The sequence below is a fragment of the Phodopus roborovskii genome, unplaced genomic scaffold (assembly GCF_943737965.1).
Source record: "Phodopus roborovskii unplaced genomic scaffold, PHOROB, whole genome shotgun sequence".
Classification (NCBI taxonomy): domain Eukaryota; kingdom Metazoa; phylum Chordata; class Mammalia; order Rodentia; family Cricetidae; genus Phodopus; species Phodopus roborovskii.
In genome coordinates, this window is record NW_026125901.1 from 256,159 (window position 1) to 282,341 (window position 26,183).

A 26,183-nucleotide genomic window follows, 5' to 3' on the forward strand; every position below is an offset into this window, starting at 1 on the left:
AAGGCCAAGAATAAAAAAAAAAAGAAAGAAAAAAAACAGAGTAACTGGGTGTGGTGGCACACACCTTTAATTCCAGTACTCAGGAGACAGAGGGAAACAGATCTCTTTGATTGCAAAGCAAATCTGGTATACAAAGTTAATTAGAGAACAGATAAAAGTTACACAGAGAAACTCTGCCTCAAAAAAAAAAAAATAGAAATAGAGTAATAAAAAATCCACATAAATATGGAAAGCACAGAGGAACTTTGGATACTATACGATGTTCTGTGATCTTTAAGTTGTTTGACTGCTGAGGAAATAACAACTGTTAAAAGAAATACTGCTGGATTAACTCAATTTATGCATTTTATAAATCCAGTTCATACCAGATCTATCCGGCTCAGACTGGTTAGATCTGGTTCAAACCAGTTAAGACCCCCTCAGACCGGTTCTATCCCGTTCAAACCACTTCTGACTGGTTTAGCCAGGTTCAAACCAATTCGATCAGGCTCAGACCGGTTCTATCCATGTCTGATCAGATCAAACTGGGTGTACCCCGTTCAGACCGGTTTAGACCGGTTCTGTCCAGTTCAGAACTGGTTGATACTGTTTAAGCCGGTTCAGACTGGTTCGATCCGGTTCTGACTACTTCAAACCAGATCAAACTGGGTCTATCTCGTTCAGACCTGTTTGATCCGGTTCAGACTGGCTTGATCCATTTCATACCGGTTATATCCAGTTCAGTCCAGTTTTATCCTGTTTAAGCCAGTTCAATCAGGTTCTGATTGTTTTAATCACTATAGATTTGCATTCTGTTGAATTTAAGTTTTATTACATCATGTTCAGACAGATACACTGACATATTTCAAATTTTATGACACAATAGTTCATTTTACAAATCAACAAATTAAGCCAGAGAAATAAATGATATACTGAGGCCCACATACAAATCAGTAAAGCACCAAATGTATTTCCCAGATGCCTGCATTTCCTTAAGCACACCATTTTTCTTTACTAATTAAATATGTTATTCTACATGTTAGCATCCACAGGTTAAAATACCAAAATCTATTTAATATAATAAGCTCCCTTTTCATGCTAATCTATTAATGTACAATAGTCTTAACTCCTTTTTAGGGGTAAAGTAGGATAGACATAGATAAAAAATCAATGCAATTACAGGTAGAGAATATTTGAATATTAGTCTAAAGGTCTTTAGTGTAGAAGTCAGTGTCTCATATAGAGCATCCTTGGAAGATTAGTTTCACCCACAGCAAGTGGACACCAGTGTCACAATGAGTCATGCCATGCCTAGTACTTTTGGAGCCCATCACCATCCTCACAACCTCAGGTCTCCCAGGCAGAAAATTACTGCCTTTTAAAGAAATAAACAGAATGTTCAGCAGAACATTCCAAGGTACAGGCTTGAGGCCTCACAGCCAGTTAAAGAATAGTTCAGGGCTCTCTCTCCTGGTGCAGTTTAACAGCCAGCTAAAGAGTAGCTAACCAGTTCAGGGCTATCTCTCCTGCTGCAATTTGCAGCCAATTACAGGTTAGCTAAACAATTCAGGGCATTCCTTGTACTGACCTTCTCACTCTGCCTATGTGCCAGTGCCCATGCCCTGGCTATGCTCAAACCCTGCTCACATCCTGCCCATGGTCCTATATAAGCCTCCTCTGAGAAAATAAAATTTATCAGCTTGAAAAAAATGCTTTGACTTCAAAATTTAAGTCTAAGGGCATGTTACTGGGGAAAAGGATTTCTAATTTTGTTTCCATAAAAAAAATGGTAAGCTGAGGATTCCTTCTAGACTAATATGGTTTGATCAAGCAAGACACCCTGAAACAGAGTCCCAGGTGATCCAACATTCAAAACAGTTGGGACAAGGCAACCTTACAGATTAAAGCCAGGATTTCTGTGTCTCTTTTGGATCCCCCATGGCAGCTCCCCCTACCAGCAGGAAGCAGTTTGGATAGAACGACGCCCAAATTCCCAAATATTGTTTTAAATGTTTGTTGTCATTTAAATGGGCTTGGTTATAAATGGCTAATGATCACAAACAATTCTTTTAAAGGTAAAAAGAAGATTATGGTATAGAGATGAATACTTTTGTTTTAAACTGGATTTTCATTTATTGATACAATTTACGGTCAATTTTGTGATGCATATATTTCTCCTCTTGTTTAGGTATTGTGTTTACATAGCTCATTTAAAAATGTAATGTATAATTTAATATAGATTATAGATAGTTACCTATGATACTCAAAACTTAGAGTTAAGTTAGTTAGGTTTTCAAGATACACAGAGATGTATTTGAGATGGATAGGCATTCTTCAAACCTTTCAAAGAAGACCTACAGAATGTGGCATTTAAAATGGTTTAGGGTTTTTCTTAACAGTGAGGCACAACTGCTCCTGGCAACACCACCTACATCAGAAAGGAAGATGGACCTTGAAGAAACATGTTGTGGAATTTTCTTTCAATATGGCAAGACTAGCCATTTGGGAAAGGTACTGCTCTTATCTGGACTGTTTGACTTTATGCTGTATAAACTGGACATGCAGGATCCACAGGAAAGTGACTGCTGATACCAGATGGACATTGCTACAGGGTTCCTGCTTCATAGAAGAGTCTGCCAGACAATCTACAGGACACAGAGAAAAGTGACTGATAAACTGCCAATACAAATGGACAGTTTAAAGTTTCCTGCTTTGCTGAGGACTCTACCAGACACACTATGACCTATGGGCTTAAGATGGAACATTACAGAAGAACTTCATGTGAATGACCAGGTGGCGAGTTGTCTCTGTCATTTCTAGAGTTTATATATTATCCTTCTGTGGTCTTTGAAGGAGTTGAAAACAGATAGTTATGGTTATAGTTTTCTTTAGTTAGGATTAAAGATAAGTTACATACAGGACTTCAGACTCACAAAGATAGGATAGATGTTGAAATATTTTCTTTAAATCTTGCTAAATGTTAATGGACTAAATATTGTTAACTGTGGTTCTTATTTGATAACTGTTTTGTTATACATTTTGCTATTTGCTACGGTAAGGTTAAAACCCTTCTTTTTATTTTAGACAGAAAAGAGAAGATGATGGGAGATGTCATTCTGGAAATATTTTTCTCTTATTGGTTAATGAATAAAGCACTGTTGGCCAATAGCAAAGCAAGATAGGTGGGACTAGGAGACTAGGAGGAGAGAGGAAGTGGGAGGGAGGAGATCCAAGATGGAGGATAGAGAGAAGAATGCCAGCCCCTCTCTCCGGTAAGATAAGACCACATGTAAATATTTAGATTAATGGAAATGGGTTAATAAAGGCTAGCTGATAAGAAACAAGTAACTAGCCTACAGCTTTATATCTAAAAAAAAAGGAAGAAAGAAAAGAAACAAATAGCCTCCAGAGAAATTAGTCTCTGTACCTATAATCTGCAATTGCTATGCCTTACATATGCAGTGGTGGCTAATCTAACAATTTGCCTACCTAGTTATCTCCTCTATAAGTACATGTGCAGAGCTTATAAGTACATGTGCAGAGCTTTCATTATGTCCTTTTTCATACTGTTCATACTTTTTAGCATAATGTCTTGTGTACCACAACTTGGTAAATGTTAATTTGAATATTTGGTTCAGAAGTAATAAGTATTGTGACCTATAAGAACTTTATCATCAACATAACAGTTACATCACATTAACAATACACATGAGGTATTCTGTAATTAAAAAACATTGATAGGCAAGCAAATAGTCACAAATTAAAAAAGAAAAAAAGGATGAAAAGGAGAAGGTAGAGGAAAGAAAGACATAACTTACTTGAAAAGCCCACATTCCCTATTGAGTGAAGCTCTTGGTCTAAAATTTTATCTTCCTATCAATCTAAAAAAGAAAAGAAGGAAGCAAGGAAAGAAGCAGAGTGAAAGGGAGGAAGGAAAGAAGAAAGGCAAATAGGAGATGGAGAGGGGAAATGAGGGAGGAAAGAAAGGAAGTTGGCAGGGAATGAGGAAAGGAAATGGAAGAGAGAAAAGGAAGGAAGGAGTGGGGAATGAGCGAGGGGAGGCAGCAAGGAGGGAGGGAAGGAAGAAAAGGAAAGAAGTAAAGAACATTTCTTACCTTTCTTCTTTGGTAAGCCGTGTCAGTTTTCTAGCTTTGTGAGAAAGAATAAAGCTAAAAACACAAACAAGACAAAGTGGCCAATTTAATACTTTCTTTCATTTAAACTTCCTTTCTATAGTTACACATGTCTTGTGCACTGTACAGAACAAACCATCTATATATTAACAATGTTCATAGTGTCCATTTCTACATTGCATTCATAACACCAAGGAACACTTTCTGGCTTTGGGGGATTAAGGAACCAAAAGTAAATGATGGGTCATGCTTTCTGCCTAAGGTAATATGATGACTGATGCAATGCCCTCCAGCAGGCTGGCAACCAAAATGAAAGGACTTGGACCTCAAATCCTAATTTAAGGCAGTGTCTGAGCTAACCAGTCCTTCCTTGCCCCTTGGTTCTGTCTCAAGCATGAAGCCTCTGTTACCCCTCACCTTTTAGATGCCATCTCATTTCCATTTCAACTACTGCTTTCTGCTTAACTACTTCCTCTACCCTCCCTGTTATTGACTTGGCTTTCTGTTGGCCATCCACTACTGGCCCCCAAACACTCTTCAGCTATGCCAATCTTCCCTGGCAAGTTGAAGATGGGGCTAGCCTCTACTTCCTTGTATGGGACTCAGAAAAATCTCAATAACCCACATAAGTAACATTTATTGTTATTTAGAGTGGTCATCACCCAAACTCGTGATGAAATTCCATTTACAATATAGTAGCATTTGGAAGTGCTAAGACCTTTTATAACATTTTGAGTTGTGAGGAGTTTCAGATATTAGTATGGTTTCCATGACAATGAATTTTGCTTCTTATGATTGTGGGCTATTTTATATAGCAAATTTGGCTTCTCTGTTGTTTCCTTGCTATGTGATTTTGTGACAAATATTTGCTCCCTTCCACTTTTTTTATGCCTTGTATAGAGTAGTACAAGATCCTCATCAGAAGTCTAGAAAATATTGATTCTATTCTTTTGGACCTCTAAAACTAATACCTACAATGACCCCCTTTTCTTCCTAAGTTACCCAGTCTTAAGAAATTTGTCATAGCAACAGAAAACATAGTAAACAACATGGATACCCACATAGTCTCCTTAAGAACTACTTTGTAAAACACTCCTCTTAGTAAAGCACTGAAGTTATATCAGTCTATCATGTAAAGATGTTCCCAAATATATCTATTAATGCATTAAATATGAAATACAAAATTGATATAACAAAATTTAAATGTATTGTTATTTGACATATAGATATTTATTAATTAAAAAGAAGCAATAATAATACTTCTATCACTGTATTTGAAGATTAGTTACTATCAAGTAAAAATTGTGCATCACCATCCCTGTGGAGTGGGGGGAAGAATAGAATGGGAGGGTTGTTGGGGGGCATGGAAGGAAGAGAGGGAAGGTGGAAGGGAGGAAGGGAGGTAGGGAGGTAGGGAGAGGGAATGGGGATCGAAAAATTAAATTTGTCTATTTTTTAAAATTGTTTTTAACAAAGTTTTGTATTTCTTAATCAATAGTAATTTATCATCTTGTCAATAACAAATACAGCTACAGTATTATAATTGTGCCTTACCCTATTATAGCGGCATAAGTACCATCTGGTTTGGTGTCATCCAATGTGTACCCGATTGGAGCTTCCTCTCCTTCAATAACCATGGTTCCACAGAAATCTTAGAAAATAGTGAAGTTAATGAACATGTCCATTACACTGTCATTTCACTCAGAGGAAATGCAATTAAATACACAAATTTGGAGATCAAACATAACAAACACATCATACTCTAATTAAAATGATGTCATGGAGAGGGCTAGGTAATCTAGGTTCTAAGAAAAAATTCAGAGTAAGTCCAGACATTGTAACACAGTTTGCAGTCCTGCCTGGCATGCATAGAGCCTTGGGTTTGTTCCCCAGTATTGCACAAACTGGGTGTGATGATGCATACCTGTAAGCCTGAGAGGTAGAGGCAGGAACCTCAGCTACATAGTGATTTTGAGACTAATTATGTAAATACACTGTCTTGGATGAAAAGAACAACATCAAAGTGGTCAATGGAAACTGAAATACAAGGGACTGTATGCCTTATGAGCTGACATGACTTCATGATGAATCACTCCTCTTCCTACTTTTCTTTTAGAGGTGGGGTCTCACTATATTGTTCAAGCCAGCCATTAAATCTGGTCTCATGCAGCCTTCCTTATCTCAGCCTTTTGAGTAGCTGAGACTACAGATGTGTGCTGTTGTGTCTGGTCACTTAATGCCAGTTGAAGCAGCCTTCAACTTGTAGAACACAGGGTAGAGAGAACATTGGAAACAAAAATGAACCCCAGAGTCCCATTTCAAAACTGACTTTTTAGGAGCAGCAACTAGGGGAAGAATTTCAATTCATTCTGAATAAAAGTAATCTCTTCATCACCATCTGAAGCAAAATACATTTGGTCCTCAGTATCTATGGGTTCTATACCTGTCAATTCAAACTCACTATCAAAAAAGGGCAGGCATAGTGGTACACATATGTAATCCAAGCATGTTCTAGATAGTAACAGGAGAATCTCTGTGAGTTCAAGACTAGCTAGCTTGTCTACATAGTGAGCTCTAGGACAGCCTGGGCTACATAAAGAGATCTTGCCTCAAAGAACCAAAATTAATTGTTTAATTATATCTGTATTAACTGAATATATACAATTTTTTCTTTTTATACAGTGTTTATATTGTATAATGTTTGTATTGTTTATACATATGCATATATATATTATGCACACATGCATAATATACACGTATAGATGGTATAATAGCTATTACATGGTAACACATTATATTAAGTATTTTAAATAGATATTATTTAGAGTATATTTAAAAATATGTGGTAGGGAGTTAGGAAAGATCTGGAAAGAGTAGTGAAAGAATATGATCAAAATACAGTGCATTAAAAATAATGAAATTTGCAGTGTGTTGGTGGCGCACACCTTTAATCCCAGTACTCGGGAGGCAGAGGCAGGTGGATCTCTGTGAGTTTGAGTCCAGCCTGGTCTATAGAGCTAGTTCCAGCACAGGCTCCAAAGCAATGTAGAGAAACCCTATCTCAACCCTCCCCCAATTAATGAAATTCTAGCTAACTACATCAAACAAACAAACAAATAAACCAGCATATAGTCCTTGTCCTAAATGCTATCTATCTGACACGAGCCAACTACCTAGAATTCATGACCTGAGACCCATGTGGAAGAAATTCAGCCTCATTATGCTATTGTCATTGGATTCAAAGGGCAAAGGTACAGAGCTCTTAGAGATGAATCTTTTGCATAGGGTGAAATGCTTGCTTAGTGGATGTTCCAATCCAATAAGATCACTAAGCAGGATTACTTACAGGATGGGGAGTTAAGAGACTGAGGTATGGCTGAGACTGGAGGATCATAATGTTTCTGTCCAATATTCTAATACAAGTAGTTATATCCAAATATGTACTATGATACAAAGTTTCTTGGACCATCTCTGGTTAGTCTTTATGTCAAGAATGCACTTACTTTTTTTCCTCCAGAAGGGCTCTTTATAATAAACTATGCACTTAATGACTGAACCCAAAGGCACACGAGTGATCAGCTGGTTTCTTAGCATCGGCAGGGGTGGACTATAGTGAATCTTCATGCCCAGAACAGGTGGAATGGCACTAATCACATACTTAGCCTGAAAGAAAAGTAAACATGGTTAAATACCATTGGCCTGCTGCAAAAGTTTTTCTTAATACTATCTCTCTCTCCCACTCTGTATGTGTGTGTGTTGTATTTGTGTGTGTGTGTGTGTGTGTGTGTGTGTGTATGTGTGTGCATGTCTACCCTTACTCCCTTTACATCCCTTAACAGTGAAATCAGGACCCTGTTAGAAACTAAAGTAACCTTTACTCATCATCCCTAGTTCTAAACCTCCTATACCTGCCCAGTTCCCTCTCCATTCCATTTCTCATTCTTTGTCCCAGCCTTCCTTTTGTTTGCTATTTTGATCACCTTGCATTCCTTGGCCAGTCCAGACATGCTTCAATTTAGGTCCTGGTCCTGGCTGCTGTTCCATCCATATGTAATTTTCTTCCCACAGAGTCATCTCCTTCAGCTCTGGGTTCACATGTCTCGCTAGGGCCTTTGCTAACAACCTCATTTAAATTGACATGATTAATCAGCCCAAACTTATAGGATGCCTTCTCCTTTCCCTGCTTGATTTCTTCCACACTACTCATCACTATTTGATTTGACACACTTTAGATTTCAACTCTATGTTTGGTTACAGCTCTAATCCTTTACTAAAATGTAAAACCTCATGAAGTCAGAAAATCCCCAACTCTCAGAATAATGTCAGGCCCATAAGCCATGCTTGATACTTAATCAAATATTTCCTTTGGCTTTATAATTACCCAAGGGCTGGTTAAAGAGAGTACATTTTCAATATTCTCTCCTCTCAAATAGTTTCACTCCTTTTGCTTTCTTTCAGGTAGATGTACCTCTGGCCCACAGACTATGAAGTCTGGGCAATCCTTGACCTCATATATGCTTCAGTTACCCATGGGACTCTGATTTCGTTTCCTCATTTTGAGAGTCTTACTTACCTCATATATTTCATGGTTTAAGGTCTCCACAACAACATTTTCCCCATTCTGATCAATGTGAATCACAGGCCTCTCAAGCTTCACTCGGTCCCCAAGGAGGTCCATTATCCGCTCACTCACTTGACCAGACCCACCAATAAATTTCCTCTCCTGGAAAGAAAAAAAACAGAATGAAGTTGGTCAATATAGGAGCTAAATGGCTATTTTTTTCCTGGATATCACTACTCTAATGTATATAATGTATATGAAATTTCATTTTATTATTGGGAATTGTTTTACTTATATTATTATTTGGCTTTTTTTGGTTAAATTAGGGGCTACTGCCTTTTGAAAAAATTGTAGGTTTGACTTACTAACTCACATTGAAGTTTATTACTGTTGATTCCAGGCCTCCAAACTGAGCTTAATAATCTCAAAATAATCCTGATTTCCATTTTGCCTGCTTAACACATTGCTCTGAGCTCCATCTACATTCTTTGGCTGGTCCACTGGGCCTAGTAGAACTCTACCTACAGATTATTGTAGTGGTCATGCCTGCAACGGTGGCCACACCCCTTTGGGCATGGCTTCAGGCAGACAGAAACAGAAAGAGGGAAGTGTAAGGCATAAGAAGTGGTCTCAGTTGCCCTGATCTTTCTATTGGATCGACTGATCCAGTAGGAAAGCCCAGTTTGTCCATCATTTTACTGAGTATTATTAATACATGTCCTGTGACTCAGGCTCAGACTCAGCCCTACTCTGTCTTCACTACACTACACCTCCAGCCCCAAGTCAGCTTCCTCTTACTGTAGGTTGGCCTATCTCATCTAGGATCAGATGCCTGTTTTTCCTATGGCCACCAAGGCTATTTCATCTTGCTTGATTTTTCTGTCTTCAGTCCTGCTTCCAAACATTCCAGGGTTTTTAAATTTTTATTTAATTTATAAAAAATCTTATTGTACATACCAATCCCAGTTCCCTCTCCCTCCCATCCTCCCATAGCCCCCATCAACTTCCCATCCCACCCCTCACCCACTCCCCAGGGAGGATGAGACCTTCCATGGGGGATCATCAAAGTCTTTCATATCATTTCGGGGAGGGCTATGCCCTCCTCCTTGTTTCTGGGCTGAAAGGCTTTCCTCCATGGGGACTGGGCTCCTAAAGTCCATTTGTGCACTGGGGATAAATACTGGTCCTACTGTCAGAGGTCCCATAAACTGCCCAGGCCTCCTAACTGGCACCCATATTTAGAGGGCTTGGTTGGGTCCCTTGCAAAGTTACTGAATGGTCTATCTGCCTATGCACACACACACACACTGACTGCTTCTGCATCCTCAATTTTCAGAGCAGTTAATGTAAAAGTCATTCTATTAGCAGTATTAATTTTGTGTGTGTGTGTGTGTGTGTGTGTACATGTGAGTGTAAGAGTGAAGATCAGAGAGTAATTTTGTGGAGCCAGTTTTATCCTCTTCTACCTACCCTGGCTTCAGTTCTTGGGATTAAATTTAGCTGTTAAAGTTTTATAGTAAGCTCTTTTACCTGCTTGATGTCTCTTTATTCCTCCATTAACTTCTTAAAGACTATTTCAAATCAGTCCACAAAGAAGGAAGAAGAGGAGAAAGAAGAAGAGAGGATGGGAGGTGAAGAGGAAAGGCACACGACTAACAAACAGATTAAAAACTTATACCCTGCCTAACAGGGGGCCTTACACAATGTCAAGAGAACAGACATTGAATAAATAAAACCAAGAATGAATTCACATATATGGTGTTGCATTTCAAACATTATTCACTCCTTCCTCTCTTTATTTATTTTTTATTTATTTCTTTTTTGTTAGTAATGGAGAAGGATCCAGAGCCTGGTTCATGCTAAGGAATGTGTTCTATCACTGAGCTACAGCCCAGACTATGGTATACCCTTTAAATTTTAGTGCATTATCCATCTGTCCAGTTTGGAATTTCTGAGGAGCCTAGTCTTAAAATTATGCTGGCCACCTGGATACCTGACAACACATGCTTCTTTCTGAAAGCTACTTGAAACTACCATGGTAATGCATGACCAACCACAAACCTATTTCAAGCATCAGCATCTAGTAATTGCAGAATGACACCGATTTGTGTAGTAGTGGTTTTGTGTTGATACAGTACCTGCCCTCCATTGGTTGTTGAGATGATTCTGGTTGTGCCACCACACTGCTTTACATACCACAGGAACCACAAAGCAGAGACCTCATGGGTCTCTGCAGTGACACACAGGTTCACAAAGAGTGTGGCAAGTTGCTTTGCAGATCTGATCAGAAAGAAATAAGAGAATGATTCGCAAATGTGGGACATAGTCTTCTGAAGGGTCTAGAGTAGGCAAGTTTCTTGTTTCATTGGCTATGTTTAGAACCATTTAGCAAACTTCTGGAATTCACTATCATAAATCATGTGAACATGGACTTGAGAAATATGGTATTTATGTCTCCTAAAACAAAATACCTTGTTCAGAGCTGACTTTGATATCATAGTCTATGTTATCCTTGTTCCTACACACCTTCTAGTATCCCTCAAAATCCTTGTTTTGGTAAAATACGCTCCCATTCACTAAGTGGTTAAAGTCAAGACTCTCAAAATCTTCTTGAATCTCTATCTCTCTCCTCCCATAAGTCCTTAGTGTGTTGTGCATCACATGTTAGTATTCAGGCATTTTCACTGCCCTACTCTGGGGAACCTGGCAACCACTGGCACTCTCTGTGAGCATGCACTATATCTACTTATAAAAAGCAAGTCCCTCCTGCCACTCTCACCCTCCAGAGACCTATTTTGCATCCTTCTTTCATCCCAATAAACCTCCCACATGAATTCTGTTGACTGGTATAACTTTCCTTCCAGCTGCCACTAAACAATAATACTGCATATGTCCAGTGGCCCAAACAGGCGAAAAGAGGGTGTTAGATCTCTTGATGTAGGTGCTGGGAACTGAACCCAAGTCATCTATAAGAGTGGCAATTGTTCTTAACTTCTGAACCATCTCTCAAACCATCTATCCATAGTTTTTGTTGTTGTATGATAAAATTTAATTTATAGAAATAGCACTATAGCTTTCCCATTATGTGTGAAGACTTGGGTTCAATCCTGAGCACCACAGAATCCTTTAATTTCCTGATTAAAGAAATTAGCAATAGCTAATAAGAAAATGAATAATCATAAAAGTTATAAAAATTAAATTTATGTGAATGTTGTCCCTCTCTCCCATGAAGAAAAATGTCCTTTCTGGACAAAGACTAATGATGATGAATTGAAGTTGTAGATAAAGGAGGACAGCTGCATTTCTCTTTGTCAAGCAGGTCCTTTCTTAATCCTTTGTTTGGTTTATTCTGGGGGTTTCATGTAACAAAAAATGAGTTTTACGGCATTTAAGGGAAGAAAGGTCAAGCAGACTAGAGTAATAATATTTTGTAATTTTTGCTTTGTTGACTTTTAAAAAGATAATCATTCTACTAGCTTTCTTACATAAAAATATATACACATTAGATGAGCTTTGGAAATTCATAAGATAAACAATATGAAGAAATAAGTAATTTCCGTATTTGTCACCCAGAAAGCAGTTACAATTCTCATTTCAATGTATTCCTATTTTAGATATGGTTTTTCTCAAACAAAATTGCATATCTATAATCACATATAAAATACACTTTGATCTTCTGAATAGCATTTTATAAATTACAGCTAAGGAAGTGACCACAACAGTAATCTTTGAATGAATGTTTGTCATTTACTTTGAATCAGAATAAAATAAATCAGAAAAAAAATAAGCTAGTTATTCTGGGTGTTGTTTCCTTTAAAGTCAGCAAGCAATCTCATGTGCATCTTGCTTAGGAATAGTTAGAAAATGCCCTGGTTCTTGTTTATATAAATATTTCAACATTCTTTGTTTTGAGTTGAAAACCAAGGGTATTCACTAACTAGAGGCTCTCAGTTCTATCACTTGTGGATTTGAACTTGAAGTCTTGTAATCCCTTCCACTTTCCCTGCTGGAGAAGTGAGGCCTAGGAAAACTGCATACATTTTCCAGTGCTGCAAACAAGAACTTCAGCCTTGACTCAAGTGTTTTCTGTAGATACTATTGACATTACATGCTTTTCACTAATTGGGACACGTAGGTCCACTTACAGGTGTCATCTACAGATGTGAATTACCTAGAAGTTGTTGCCCTTTAAAATATTGAAGAGTTGCACTGTACCATAAAAGGTGTTTCAAATGCCTATGCTATCTACACTTGACCACCAGTGAAGAATACAAAACTAGTCCTACATCAATAACAGTGTAAGTGAGACTGTTAAACCACTGGATATTAAAATGGTCTATGAAAAAGATGGCTCATTCTAGTTTGTTCTGAGCACTTTATGGGATAAATAACACTTTGGTGGTACAAAAATATATCAAAGAAATAAAATATACCTATCTTTAGGGGACAACTTAGTTTCAGTATCTTTCACCTATTCACTTAGTCAGTGGTATAGCATTATATATAAAGCAGATACTTGTTTGCTTCATGTCTGTTAAATAGCATTCCTAAATAAACCCCAAGCATTGTCACAATGAATGCCTTTGCCCAAAGGAAGATCTTACTTGGTCCAGCAGATCTTATCTAGCAACTCTTTCATTGTCATGTAGTCCCACTCTTCTGCAAGGGGTGCCTTCCATGGAGCATCACTGGGAATCTACATTGAGATTCATTAAAGAAGAAAGAAAAAGACAATTTTCCTGACAAGTAACTATTTGAATAATATTAAAAGCTCTAACTCACAGAAAAAAAATAAGATTTAGTTTTTCCAAGTATCCCTAACAGCTTCTTAAATAGCACAAATCTCTTTGTCTGTGTAGCTCTTCTGTCACAAACCTATAACACCCTGTTTATAATAACTTTCCTTTCGAATAAAGATATTTATCCTATGCAAATATATCTACAATAAAATTTAATTATTATACTGTACAGAGCAATATATTAACAATAACAAAAATGTTTCTGAAAATGTATTGTAATAATTTATGTGAATGTTGTCTCTCTGAAATTTTCTTTTTAATATTTTCCAACTTCAGTTGGTCATAAATAATGACAATCATGGAAAGTGAAGCTACAGGTAAGAGTAATTAAGTTAATGACTTACAAAGATCACTCACAAATTCAACTCTTTAACTAGGATCCAAGAACTGCAGCTAATCATCTGAAAATCAGAGTTTTCAGTTAAAGCTTCCATGTATTTACTTGGGAGCTGCAAGTTTGGGTGTGATGGAAAAATCAAAGAACCATGTAAGTCATGGGGATTTTCTAAATTAAAAATATCATCCTAGAAAGGATGAAGGCTTCATACTTCTCTGCTTGCTCATTAATTGTATACAAATTACAGTCTTTCTGATAGCTCATTCTTTTAGAAGATAGAAATAAATTCATTCACTCATTTCACTGATATTTGGTGATTGGTAGTGTGTACTGGGCACCATGCTATGTGTGTGGGATGACTGACACTTTGTAGCTTTTTGTCTTCTGAGGACTACTAAAAAAAAAAACATATGTAATCAAAACAACTTTAGGAAGTGTTACCTCTTCCCCCATCTCATCCATTGTCCTCCAGAGATTGTTATGATCTAGGTAGGCGATTGGATTCCACACTGGTGGGAATGGGCCCCTGAAGGCATATGGTTTTCCCTGTGAGACACATATGTTTAGAAGGAAACATTTACAAGAGCATAAATCTTGTTAAATCTGCTATGTTGGCAATTTTTCTTTTACGAGCAAATCATTTTAGCTACTAGTATGTTACTGACCAATATCTAAAACACACTCAAGTCATTTTGCACTTGTATCCACAGACTTCTGTGATGGGAGATGTCATTCTCATACTGGTTAATAAATAAAGTACTGTTGGCCAATAGGAAAGGAAGATAGGAGGGACTAGGAGACAAGGAGGAATAGGAAGTAGGGAGGAGGAGTCAAGATGGAGAGCCTGAAGAAAGCAGTATGCCGCCGGCTCCCGGGTAAGAGAAATACTTAGATCAGCAGAAATGGGTTAATAATTAAGGCAGAGCTAGCCAATAAGAAACAAGTAACCAGGCCAACAGTATAATATCAAATACAGAGTCTCTGTGTGTTATTTGGGGCTGGCTTGGCGGCGGGACAAGACCAGGCGGCGGGCGGAAAAAACCGTACTCGTTACAGATGGTGCCCAACGTGGCTAATAAGAACTTCCACTTAAAATTTAACAGAAGCTTAAAAAGGGGGTGTTAGAAACAAAAGAACACAGACAAGCAAGGTTCTTGGTAGCAGCATTTTTCTCGGTTGGTATCTGCTTTGTGAGAGACAAGCAGATATTTACGCGGCTCCTTTAAGGGAGGATTCCTGACTCAGCATAAGCGGCAAAAACCCGAAAGGCTTTTAAATAACTCTGCTAACTATTTATTGGTGTGCATGAGAGATGGCAATGGCAGTGACCACATCTCCAAGCCGGCAGCATGCCTGCTGGATGGCAGTGTTGACCAGGGCAGTGACTACAGCTTTCATTGCTGGCGGTAAAGGTACCCACTGCCATCTTTGATAACCGCAGCAGAAACAACAAAGACTTTCATTTTAACAATGTTGTTGTTTAACAGATAAAGACTCATGGCCAGAAAAAGATAAAGATTTACAGTAAAGACAGATTCATATGAAGAAAAACATCTAAAGGTTTGCAATTTCTTTTAAAAAATACATAGGCTTGGAAAAAACAAACAAACAAACAAAAAAAAAAACATGGTTTTAAAAAGACAGAGAACCACGTAAAGATGAAAAGCTCAGAGAGAATCTGGTTACTGTATGCTATTGTGTTGTCTCTGCATTGTTTGACTGCTGAGAAAATAACAACTGATAAGGAAATGCTGCTGAATTAATTCAATTTATATATTTTAAAAATGCTTTGACTCAAAAATGTAAGTTCAAGGACAAGTTACTGGGGAAAAGGATTTCTATTTTTGTTTCCACATAAAATAAAAAAGCTATGGATTCCTTCCAGACTAATGTGGTTTGAGCAAGCCAGACCCCCTGAAACAGAGTTTCTGAGGATCCAACATTCAAAAGAGCTTGAACAAGGCAGACTTGCAGACTACAGCCAGGATTTCTGCATCTTCTTAGGATCCCCATGACAGCGCCCCCTATCAGCAGGAAGTAGTTTGGAAAGAACAACGCCCAAATTCCCAAATATTGTTTATAAATGTTTGGTTTCATTTAAATGGACTTGGTTATAAATGGGTAATGATCACAGCCAATTATTTTTAAAGGTAAAAGGGGAATTATGGTATTGATATGATTACTTTGTTTTGGAATGGATTTTCATTTATTGATACAATTTAAGGTCAATTTTGTGATGTTTATATTTCTCCTTTTGCTTAGGTATTGTGTTTATATAGCTCAGTTAGAAATGTAGTACAGATTATAGATAATTACCTATGATAGTCAAAGCTTAGAGTTAAGTTAGTTAGGTTTTTCAAGATACATTTGAGATAGATAGGCATTCTTCAAACCTTTCAAAGACCTACAGAATATGGCATTTAAAATGGCTTAGGGTTTTTCTTGACAGTGAGTCATAATTGCTCTTGGCAATACCACCTGCACCAGAAAGGAAGATGGACATTAAAGAAACTCGTTATGGAGTTTGCCTCCAATATGGCAAGACTAGCCATTTGAACAAGATACTCCTCTTGTCTGGACTGTTTGACTTTGTGATGTATAAACTGGACATGCAGGACCCACAGGAAAGTGACTCCTGATTCAAGATGGACATTGCTACAGAGATCCTGCTTCATGGAAGAGTCTGCGAGACAGTATGTAGGACACGGAGAAAAGTGACTGACAAACTGCCAATACAAGAAGACAGTTTAAAGTTTCCTGCTTTACTGGAGAGTCTGCCAGACATACTATGGCCTATGGGCTGAAGATGGAAGATTACAGAAGAACTTTGGGTAACTTAAAAGGCAAGATGTCTCTGTCATTTCTAGAGCTTATATATTATCCTTCTGTGGTCTTTGAAGGAGTTGAAGACAGATGGTTATGGTTATAATTTTCATTAGTTAGGATTAAAGATAAGTTACTTAGACTTTAGACACACAAAGAATAGATGATGGAATATTTTCTTCAAATCTTGCTAAATGTTAATGGACTAAATATTGTTAACTGTGATTCTTACTTGATAACTGTTGTATAATATATTTTGCTATGTTAAGGTTAAAACCCTTCTTTTTATTTAGACAGAAAAGAGGTGATGATGGGAGGTGTCATTCTGTATATGTTTCTCATACTGGTTAATAAATAAAGCACTGTTGGCCAATAGGAAAGGAAGATGGGAGGGACTAGGAGACAAGGAGGAAGAGGAAGTAGGAAGAAGGGGAAAAGATGGAGGGTCTGGAGAGAGCTGTATGCGGCAGCCGGCTCCCGGTAAGAAGACCACATGGAAATACATAGATTAACACAAATGGGTTAATACTTAAGACAGAGCTAGCCGATAAGAAAGTAGTAACTGGCCAACAGTATAATATCTAATACAGAGTCTCTGTGTATTATTTGGGGCTGGCACGGCGGCGGGACAAGACTGGCGGCGGGAGGAAAAACCCATACTCCTTACACTTCTGTTCAGTTTTGGCATAGAAATCTCCAGTAAAATCTTCTTTCAAACAAATAACTTTGGTGGCATGCTACAGAGTAAAGAGGACTGTCTCTGAAATTGGGACCCTTACCATATAAAATCTAAATGCCAATACAGAACAACTACCAAAAAGTATCTCTGTTGCCAATAATATTTCTACATAGCTTAGAATCAGGAGCCATTGTGTACATAGGGAATCAGAGAATTACAATTATAAACACAATACAAGTTAGAAGGGGTGAGAAACCACATGTTCATAGTCAGGGGAAGGACAAAACAGAACCCAGCTTGCTCTTCCTGAGAGTCAGAAGTCTAGATATACTCAGGAGTCTTCAGAGAAATGAAACAACCCCAGGCTTCCCGTATACTTTGACATAAAGACATAGGAACACAGCCCCATAAAATACTGACAATAAGACAATATGCCAGTCCCACTTGGGAGGCATAACTTGCTGATGACAGTTAAAGGATACATACCAAACCCACTTTGGGTCTATTTTAAAAACTGGGTCAGAAGTCAGACTATGCAATATGACAGCATCCTTCAACTGCATCAGGATAAACTTCCCAGTAACTCTGAGTCATTCAGCAATGGCGCATCTTGTACTGATTTGTAGCCAAAGAAACTGAGAAGCAGAGTGGGAAGAGGTTTCATGCTAATTCTTGTGTTAATTCTGTGACCATCTTGGTCCTTTTTTCCTTCATAGGCCATAAGAGTCAGAAAGAGGAAAGAGCTCTCAACAAGAAAGAGGCAGATAGTTACAGACAGGGGAGCTCATGTGAGGAGGACAGCCTATAGTGTAGGCCAGACACTTGGGAAAAAGACATACAAATTCAAAGGCAGCACATTAGTAGAATTTCCTTTTCTCCAAAGTCTCATTATTTTTCCTTAAGTTCCAGGGAGGAAGAGATAATTATTTCAGAAAGGGAGACCACCTAGTCTCATTCTTGAGCTTGACCTGGAAAAGGAGGGCAGACAAGTTTTATGCCAGAGCAGAGTCACCCTACAAACCATGACCTACAGATAGGATTTACGCTAATGACTGCAGCCTGTTCCTCCTACATTCACTTTCTACAGAACACCTAGTGAGACTTCTCAGCAACCCTTTCCTCCTCTGTCCAAGGAAAGCATCTTTGCATAGAATGTGTCAGGTGGGGGTGAAACATAGAGGTGCTGGCAGGTCTCTTACAAGATTTTGTTTGACACACTGCAGCTCAGAGGTTCAGGTGAAATATGAGCCAAGATAAGGTATGGGGCTTCCCAAACCACAAGATGTAAGCAAGGTGATGGTGACAGAGGCTCAGGGCCAAAGTGATCGTAGTCCAAGGGCATTCTTATAAAGGGCCACAGTTAGAAGTAACAATCTGTATGAACAGACTAACAAATAATAAACATACCAAGAAGAACACCAAGCTGAAGAATACACATGCTTTCCTTTCCTTTTTCTTTGTTTCTTCTTTCTTTCTTTTTAATTTTTAGTTTATTTATTTATTTATTTAGTTAGTTTGGTTTTTCGAGACAGTGTTTCTATGTATAACATCACTGACTGTTCTACCACTCTCCTTTGAAACCAGGCTGACCTCCAACTCACAGAGCTCTACCTGCCTCTACCTCCCGAGTGCTACCTTGAGGCTTACACATGCTTTTCTTATTCATGACTTTGTTCACAGTACTCAGCATCTTATATCTAAGCAAATAATGATTTTGCTTAGCGGGATTCATAAAAGCAAGTATGCTTTTATAAGATGAGGAAAAGTTTCTTATAAACACAGGAAAGAGCTATTGTTGGACTCAGTAAAAAAAAATCTCAACACTTTAAGCTTCAAGGAATAAGCAAGAGAGGGAGGAAATGGAAGTTTATAAAATCAAACAGTCAAAGGCACTGCAAGAAGTTTGGAGCTCAGGTTTGGCTATGATATAAACAGTCCTGCAATTGTTACTGTTTTGAACATTGTCCAAGGCAGCCTGTCCTTCCAAAGAAATCATGAAAAGACATCATAATAAACCCCCAGCTCACAAAGCAATGCAAAAATGTAAATAAACAATTCCACTAATAATTTTCATTTTTTTCCAATTTCTTATTATTTTTTCTTACATAATATAGTTTGAACATATTATACCCCCTCCTCTAACTCCTTCTAGGTCCTCCCACCCTCCATAACCACTCAGATTTTATACTCTCTCTCCATCACTCTCTCTGTCAATAAAATGTCCCAAACCAAAAACAGAAAAATAACCCAAATGCTAAAAATAAAAGACAAAAAAAAAAAAAAAAACAAAACAAAAAAACAATACCTAAACAAACCCACTCACTCAGAAGTGAACAGTTTTGATGGCTTGCCTTCAAGTATGGTTGGTATTTCCAGTGACACTCTGTTGTAGAAAACAGACTTTTTTTTTTTTTTTTTTTTTTTAGAAAACAGACTTTATTTTATTACTTTGCAAGCAGATGTGATTTGAGATAGTTTCTTGGTTATGGGGTTATGGGTGGGACCCTGTGTCCTCACTTGTTTCTCAGTACAGGCATCCCATCTAGCTTGAACCTGTGTAGGACTTATGTGTGTTGCCACTGTTTCTGTGAGGTGATATGTGCACATGCATCAGTCCTGCTATATCTGGAAGTCCCTGTTTCCTTTGAATCATCTATAACCTCCAGATCTTACAATCTAACTTCATACTCTTCTGCAGTTTCCTGAGCCTTGAGGGGAGGGGTTAAATTAAAAACATCCTATTGAGGTCTAAGTGTTACAAAGTCTCTCACCCTCTGCACACTGCAGAGTTCTATGTCTCAGCGCTAATTACAATCTTCTTTAAGAAGATTCTCTTATGAAGACTGAGTGAGGCGTTGATATGTGCATGCAGCAATCTCTCTCTCTCTCTCTCTCTCTCTCTCTCTCTCTTTCTCCCTCCCTCTCTCTCTCTTATCTTTTGAGACAGGGTTTCTCTGTTTTGCTTCGAAGCATATATGTATGTTATGATAGTTTATAATAGAGTCATTATGGTGACTTTAAGTGGAATAACAAGTAAATTGAGAATTCTGTTTCACTTTCTAATATAGCAATTCTAGAGCCACAAAAACAAAAGCCAGTCGAGATTCTCAGTAGTTTAAAAAAACATATAAGTGTGAGAAAAATTGGGCTATGACCTCATGAAGTGAGATACAAGATTGCTTTAAGAAGTTAACAGAGCAGATTCAAAGTGGCTCTGAAATGGTAAATGGGTCAATATTTGCAAGGTTCAGTTATCTCTATTCTTTAAAGACTTATTTACTTTTATTTTCACATGACAGGTGTTTTTTCTGCATGTGCTCTTTCTCTCTCTCTCTCTCTCTCTCACACACACACACACACACACACATGCCTGGTGCCCACAAATGTCAGACCATGCGGTGTCTTCTGAAAGAACAGCAAGTGCTCTTAACTGTTGAAGTGTCTTTCCAGGTTCAGTTCATTTTATTGTATGTATGTATGTATGTATGTATGTATGTATGTATGTAAGTATATATAAATGCATGCATGTAGTGGGGCTGGAGCTGGAACTGCCAGCCTCAGGCACACTAGGCAAGAGTACATGGAGTCACACCAAACTCTTGTTTTCTTAATTTTAGAATCAAAATCACACTCTGTTTCTCCACAGTGTGGGGCAGGAAGCCCTGGAAGTTAAACACAGCATAAAGGATATGTGGAAACTAAATGGCTGCAGCTGAGGGTTTTGAGAGTTATTATGTACTGCCATCTAAGCAACCTTATCTCACTTATAAAGCCACAATCAAGTTTTAACAGTAATCTTTGGGTTAATTCTGAGAGTCTAAATTCCTGGCATGAAGGCTTAGATTCAAATTTTGTGGCAAGCTTGATGAAAGCATCAACACAATTTGATGTTCATGTGGCTTTATTTTGGAGCCTGTAAAGATTTGTCAGGCTCTGGGAAACCATCTGAACTGTGCCTTCTGAAGCCCTTACTTTAGAGAAGCTGGCTTGCTTGGTGACACAAGTGTCAGTGTCAAGGCCCTACAAGACCTTTTTCCCCTTATCTTTGTTCTGGAGGCCAAGACCTCACATTTCTATCAACTTTCCATTGCCCTCTTGTTTTTGATTCTAATGCCAGTCACTATCACTATGAGCAGGAATAGATGGCCTTGTTCTTCTTGGATCAATCTCCTGAAGAATGAACTTTTTCTCTTAACATGTCACCTCAAATTTTCATGGGAACCTCATTTTCCTGGCCATGGGAGCCTAGGTTGGTTATTTGTCTTTCTACAGCATGGCCACTTTTATACATATCAACTAGGCTATACTTAGGATATACAGGACCAAGCTTTCTTTCCTTTGGTCTATAGTTTCGGGTTGAGAGAAGAGAAATATAATCTTTCCCATGGAGTAAGACCTGCAAACTGTACTTGGACAAATATTTTTCTTCCTTTGTTGACATGCTGGCTTTGTGGGCCTCATTCATATTTATAAACACTCAACCTGACATTGAGATTCTCTTTTAATAGCATCAACACATAGAGTAGATGTGGTTTTGAAATCTGCCAACAGCATCCTAGCATATGACGAGTCTGACATTGCTCAAGTAGGAAGAGGTGGGAAAGATGGACTTGCAAAGAGCAGGTCAGGCACTATAGGAATAATAATAATAACATGGCAACAGCTAACACAGGGGACTTCCTCTGCACAGGCCTCTTGGTTGTATTTTACCAGAGTTTTATGTACTTCACAACAGCTCTAGGAGACAGGCACAATATTGCCCCTTTAAGACAGGGAAACTGAGCCAGAAAAAGATGAAACAATTCTTTGATGCAGTTCTCATAACTAAGTAACAGCAATATTTTAATTCACATATTCAAAGTCCAATGCCCTTGATCATGAACTTCTTAGCCTCATATTTAGTACATCTTGACAGATATGAGCTAATAGTTTTGAATAAATTATTTAGTTTACTCTTTATAACAACTCAGTGAATAACAGTACATGAATAGAATGCTCCATTTTGGAGATTAGTTCCAAGGATGGGTTTAGTAACTTGTCTAAGGTTGTATGGTTTACATGTGGTAGGATGAGAATTTAACCTATGATTTGTAAGTTATTTTTCTATGTCAGTGCTGACAACAGAACCCAGGGCCTGGAGCATGCCAAATAAACCTCTACCACTGATCTAAATCTGCAGTCCTCAAACTCATTTTAAAATTTTCCAAATGGATGACTGACATGTGATAAATTTCTCATAAGAGTAATAGAGTGCATGTGTCTGCTCTGTGAACAACATTTCAGGTCCTTTATAGGTGTCTGGAGGCATTTAATCCAGTTATTACTTCAGATTCTGACAAGCCAGGCAAGAGCTAATGATCAGTTGAATGACTGGCCACATCATTTCCATGGCTGGTTTTACTCTTCTGGCACCAGCTCATGGTCAAATGGTTGTCACGGCAACTTCTTTGTTCATCCAACAAGCACTTTCCATGTTCCTGGCAGTGTTCCAGGCACTGGATATGCAGGAGCCAAAAATCTCTTTCACAAGTTTATATTCTAGTAGGTGTGTAGGATATAAATGAACTGAAAGGACAATAAGAAAGCCATGTTGTGAGTATGGAGGACAGACCAGAAATGCTGGTGGTCAGTGAAGATGTCAGTGAGCAGCTAACACTGGAATGTTGAGATGGGGGAAATATGTGACTAAGATGAGGCAGAATGCTTGCTTCAGTCAAACAGAGCCTTAACATGTATCCTGACATGGAAGGACAGATGGAGTAAAGTACAAGACACAGAAGGGAGCTCTCTGTAACAGATCCAGGCTTCCCAAGTGCCTTCCATGATCTGAGTGAGACACTTTCACAGCACATTTCAGCCAATGTTCTGTACCTTCTGATAGCCAGTGACAGGTGCAACCAACTTGCCAGGACCAGATCTTAAGATTCAGTTTCATGAATAGTCCTTCAAAACTCATCTTGCCCCAACCAGAGTTTGCCCAGAATATTCATTTGGAGCCCCATCATATTTTTTCATGCTGTTTTGATATTACTGCCTGGATGTTGTCTCTCTTCTGTCTATAGTCACTTAAGGAAAGGAAGCAATAATCTATATCCTACCATAATGCTCCCACATGAGTACAATAGGGTTTGTTGATGATTGATAAGCATTGAAGAGATGGATGGATAGTATGGGTAGAAGATTAATGATTGGTTGAGTACAGTTCTGAAGAAGGGGAATTCTTCAGCATCTAAGACAGCAGCATGATTGCTTTGTTTAAAAAAAAAATCACAATTTCTCAGGGCTGGGAGTATGATCCAATTGAAAAGTTCTTGCCTACTACCCTGTGGGAGTTCTTGGATATGACCTTCACCATCATCCTCCAAATTTAATTTCTGAAAAAGAAATGTTTAAAGCAGAAGGCTGCAACTGAGCTACAATTGAAACTACCTTTCAAAAAAACTTATCTTTTGTCTTCTTTGCTTTCAATATCTGTTTTAAATATACCTGCTGAGGAAGGCAAGTCTGAGTTCCACAGGAAGGAGTCTCAAATTAAACTGTTGATTTGAGAGAAGAAGATTGTGTTCCCAAGGATACCCTAAATCCTTTGATGCCTGAATCAGATGCCTCCGGGCCTATCATGTAGCAAAACACCAGGACAGACTGCCAGTGCTGAGAGGCTGTTTCAAAGCAGAATAATGGTCACAGCTGCAAACTTCTTTTCTGTGCCACCTTTTTCATGATATTCATTTGTAGACACTTAAGTGTTTATTTGCTTAAATGGGAAAAGCATTGAAAGTATTTTAATAAATATATCTCTTTGTTTGAACCATGTTTGTTTTTAGCATCCCCAATATATTAAGCAACATGTACCATTACTACAAACCTTGAAGAGTAATCTAGCCCTGGATAATGAGCTTTTCAAAAGGAGAAACAGCTATGTAACAGTGTTACACTGTTTAGGCGAAAATTCTGGGCTCAAATAAAAAGCCACACAATCACAATGTCAAAGCCAGTAAGACATGCAAAACCTTACAGAAATGGTTCTCACCATTTTCTGGGACAAGGGCCCTAGTGAAAATCTGTTTAAGGCTATGGAATCTCTCTAGGACACGGAACACACACACACACACACACACACACACACACACACACACACACACACACACACACACAGTTGAGAGAGAGAGGAGAGAGAGGGAGAGAGAGAAAGTGAGCAAGTGAGAGAGAGAGAGAATTCTGTTCATAACTGTGGACTAGAGGTATAACTGTGAGAAAGTGCTTGCAGAACATACATGAAACCCCATGTTCCATCCTCAGGACTTCTTCAAATAAGAAAAATCACAAGGAAACCAGAAACACAGATTACGCACAATCAGGCAATGGTGACACATTCCTTTAATCCCAGAACTCTGGAGGCAGGGACAGGTGGTATCTGTGACTTTGGGGCCAGGATGGTCTACAGACTGAGTCTCTAAAATCAAAATAAAGCAACAAACAAACAAACCAGGCAAAATCAATCAATGGCAACTGAGGCCAGCCTGGTAGTTATGCTAGCAACTAAGGTGATTTTTCTAAAGTAGCATGAAGAGGTCTCTGGGGACTGAAAATGCTCTGTTTCTTGGTCTGCATGCTATATTCTTGAGTTTTGAACATTAATCAAACTTGTCATTTAAGTTTTGTCTCCTTTTCTGTGTGTATGCTGTATATTTGCAGAAGTTCCCACACTTGGGATAGGCTCCAGTTTAGAGGATGAGTTACATGGCATCTGAATTACATATCAGTGAAGCCATTGCTGAGGAGAGTCAGCATGTACTGAAACAGTCTGGGAATCTCTTCATAAGGACCCATTCATTGTCCACTGGAGCAGAAAAGGTTTTCAGCTTTCAGTCTATCGAGAAAGAACCAAGATTCATGTTCAGCCTCATGCTCTAAGACCACTAGCCAGGACCCTTGGCCATGGAAGGGATGTTTAATGTTCATATTGGGCATAAGTAACTGTCTCAGAGAGAAAGGAGCTTTAAAATCACTTTCCTGTTTGGATCCCACCTGCCTCTGTCGTGTATTATTAATGCAGCACAGAGGCTATCACCTCATGGCAGTGTAATGTCCCTGAAATTCCAACCCTCCAGAAGTATAAACCAAATACACGTCTATGTCTATTCTTTATAAAATGACCTAGCCTATGGCTTCGTGTTACCACAGCATGAACAGGACTAAGACAGTGAGATATAATTAGTAAACATTTGGATAAGAAGCTTGCCCAGGATTACCCAGCTAATGAGTGGGGTTCAAACTGAGGTTTGATTAAAGTCATGCTACCTTTCAAGCAGCAAAGAGCCAAGATCTAAAAAAAAAAAATTTCCTGTGCACGGACAACATCAAGATGTTAATCACCATACCACTCTAGGTGCTTACATGTAACTGGTACCTTAAGAATCCCACACAGAAAGGCAAATCAAAGAATAATTATCCAACTGAAGCTAACACCAGGCCCGAAGATTGACCTTAGTGATAGGGCACTTGCTTAGTGTGCACAGTGTTCAGGGTTCCATCAGCAACATGGACCAAAGAGCTCAAATTACAGTTTGCTAAATGATGAAGAGAATACAATTATACTTATACAATTATACTTACTGATGGGGTTGGATAGGTGTACTGACAGGATGGAAAATACAGCCTAACTCTCCAATGACCACAGGAAGCTAGAAGATTAGAAAAGCCCTAAATACCTTAAATTCCAGAACCTGTCCTCAGCCAGTAAATAGGTGAAAGGTCACTCCTTGCTGTTTATGACAGGCCCTGGAGTACATGATCCTGGCCTCTTAAGATAACAGCAAATGAGCTGACTAACCGATTATCTGACTTCGGTAAACTGCTTGTGAAACCCCCT

General features: G+C 38.4%; 1 protein-coding gene across 2 annotated transcripts in view; it reads right to left on the reverse strand.

Annotated features, from left to right (window-relative positions):
* The window catches only part of Maob (monoamine oxidase B), a 107,380-nt gene that overhangs the window by 19,330 nt on the left and 61,867 nt on the right, over positions 1–26,183 (reverse strand). For both annotated transcript variants that reach the window (XM_051178924.1, XM_051178925.1), the window contains exons 4-10: positions 14,251–14,355; positions 13,278–13,369; positions 10,812–10,953; positions 8,686–8,835; positions 7,616–7,775; positions 5,667–5,763; positions 4,095–4,148 (exon numbers count right to left, since the gene is read on the reverse strand). In XM_051178924.1, the coding sequence (XP_051034881.1) occupies positions 4,095–4,148; positions 5,667–5,763; positions 7,616–7,775; positions 8,686–8,835; positions 10,812–10,953; positions 13,278–13,369; positions 14,251–14,355 (800 nt within the window). The remainder of the gene's footprint in view (positions 1–4,094; positions 4,149–5,666; positions 5,764–7,615; positions 7,776–8,685; positions 8,836–10,811; positions 10,954–13,277; positions 13,370–14,250; positions 14,356–26,183) is intronic.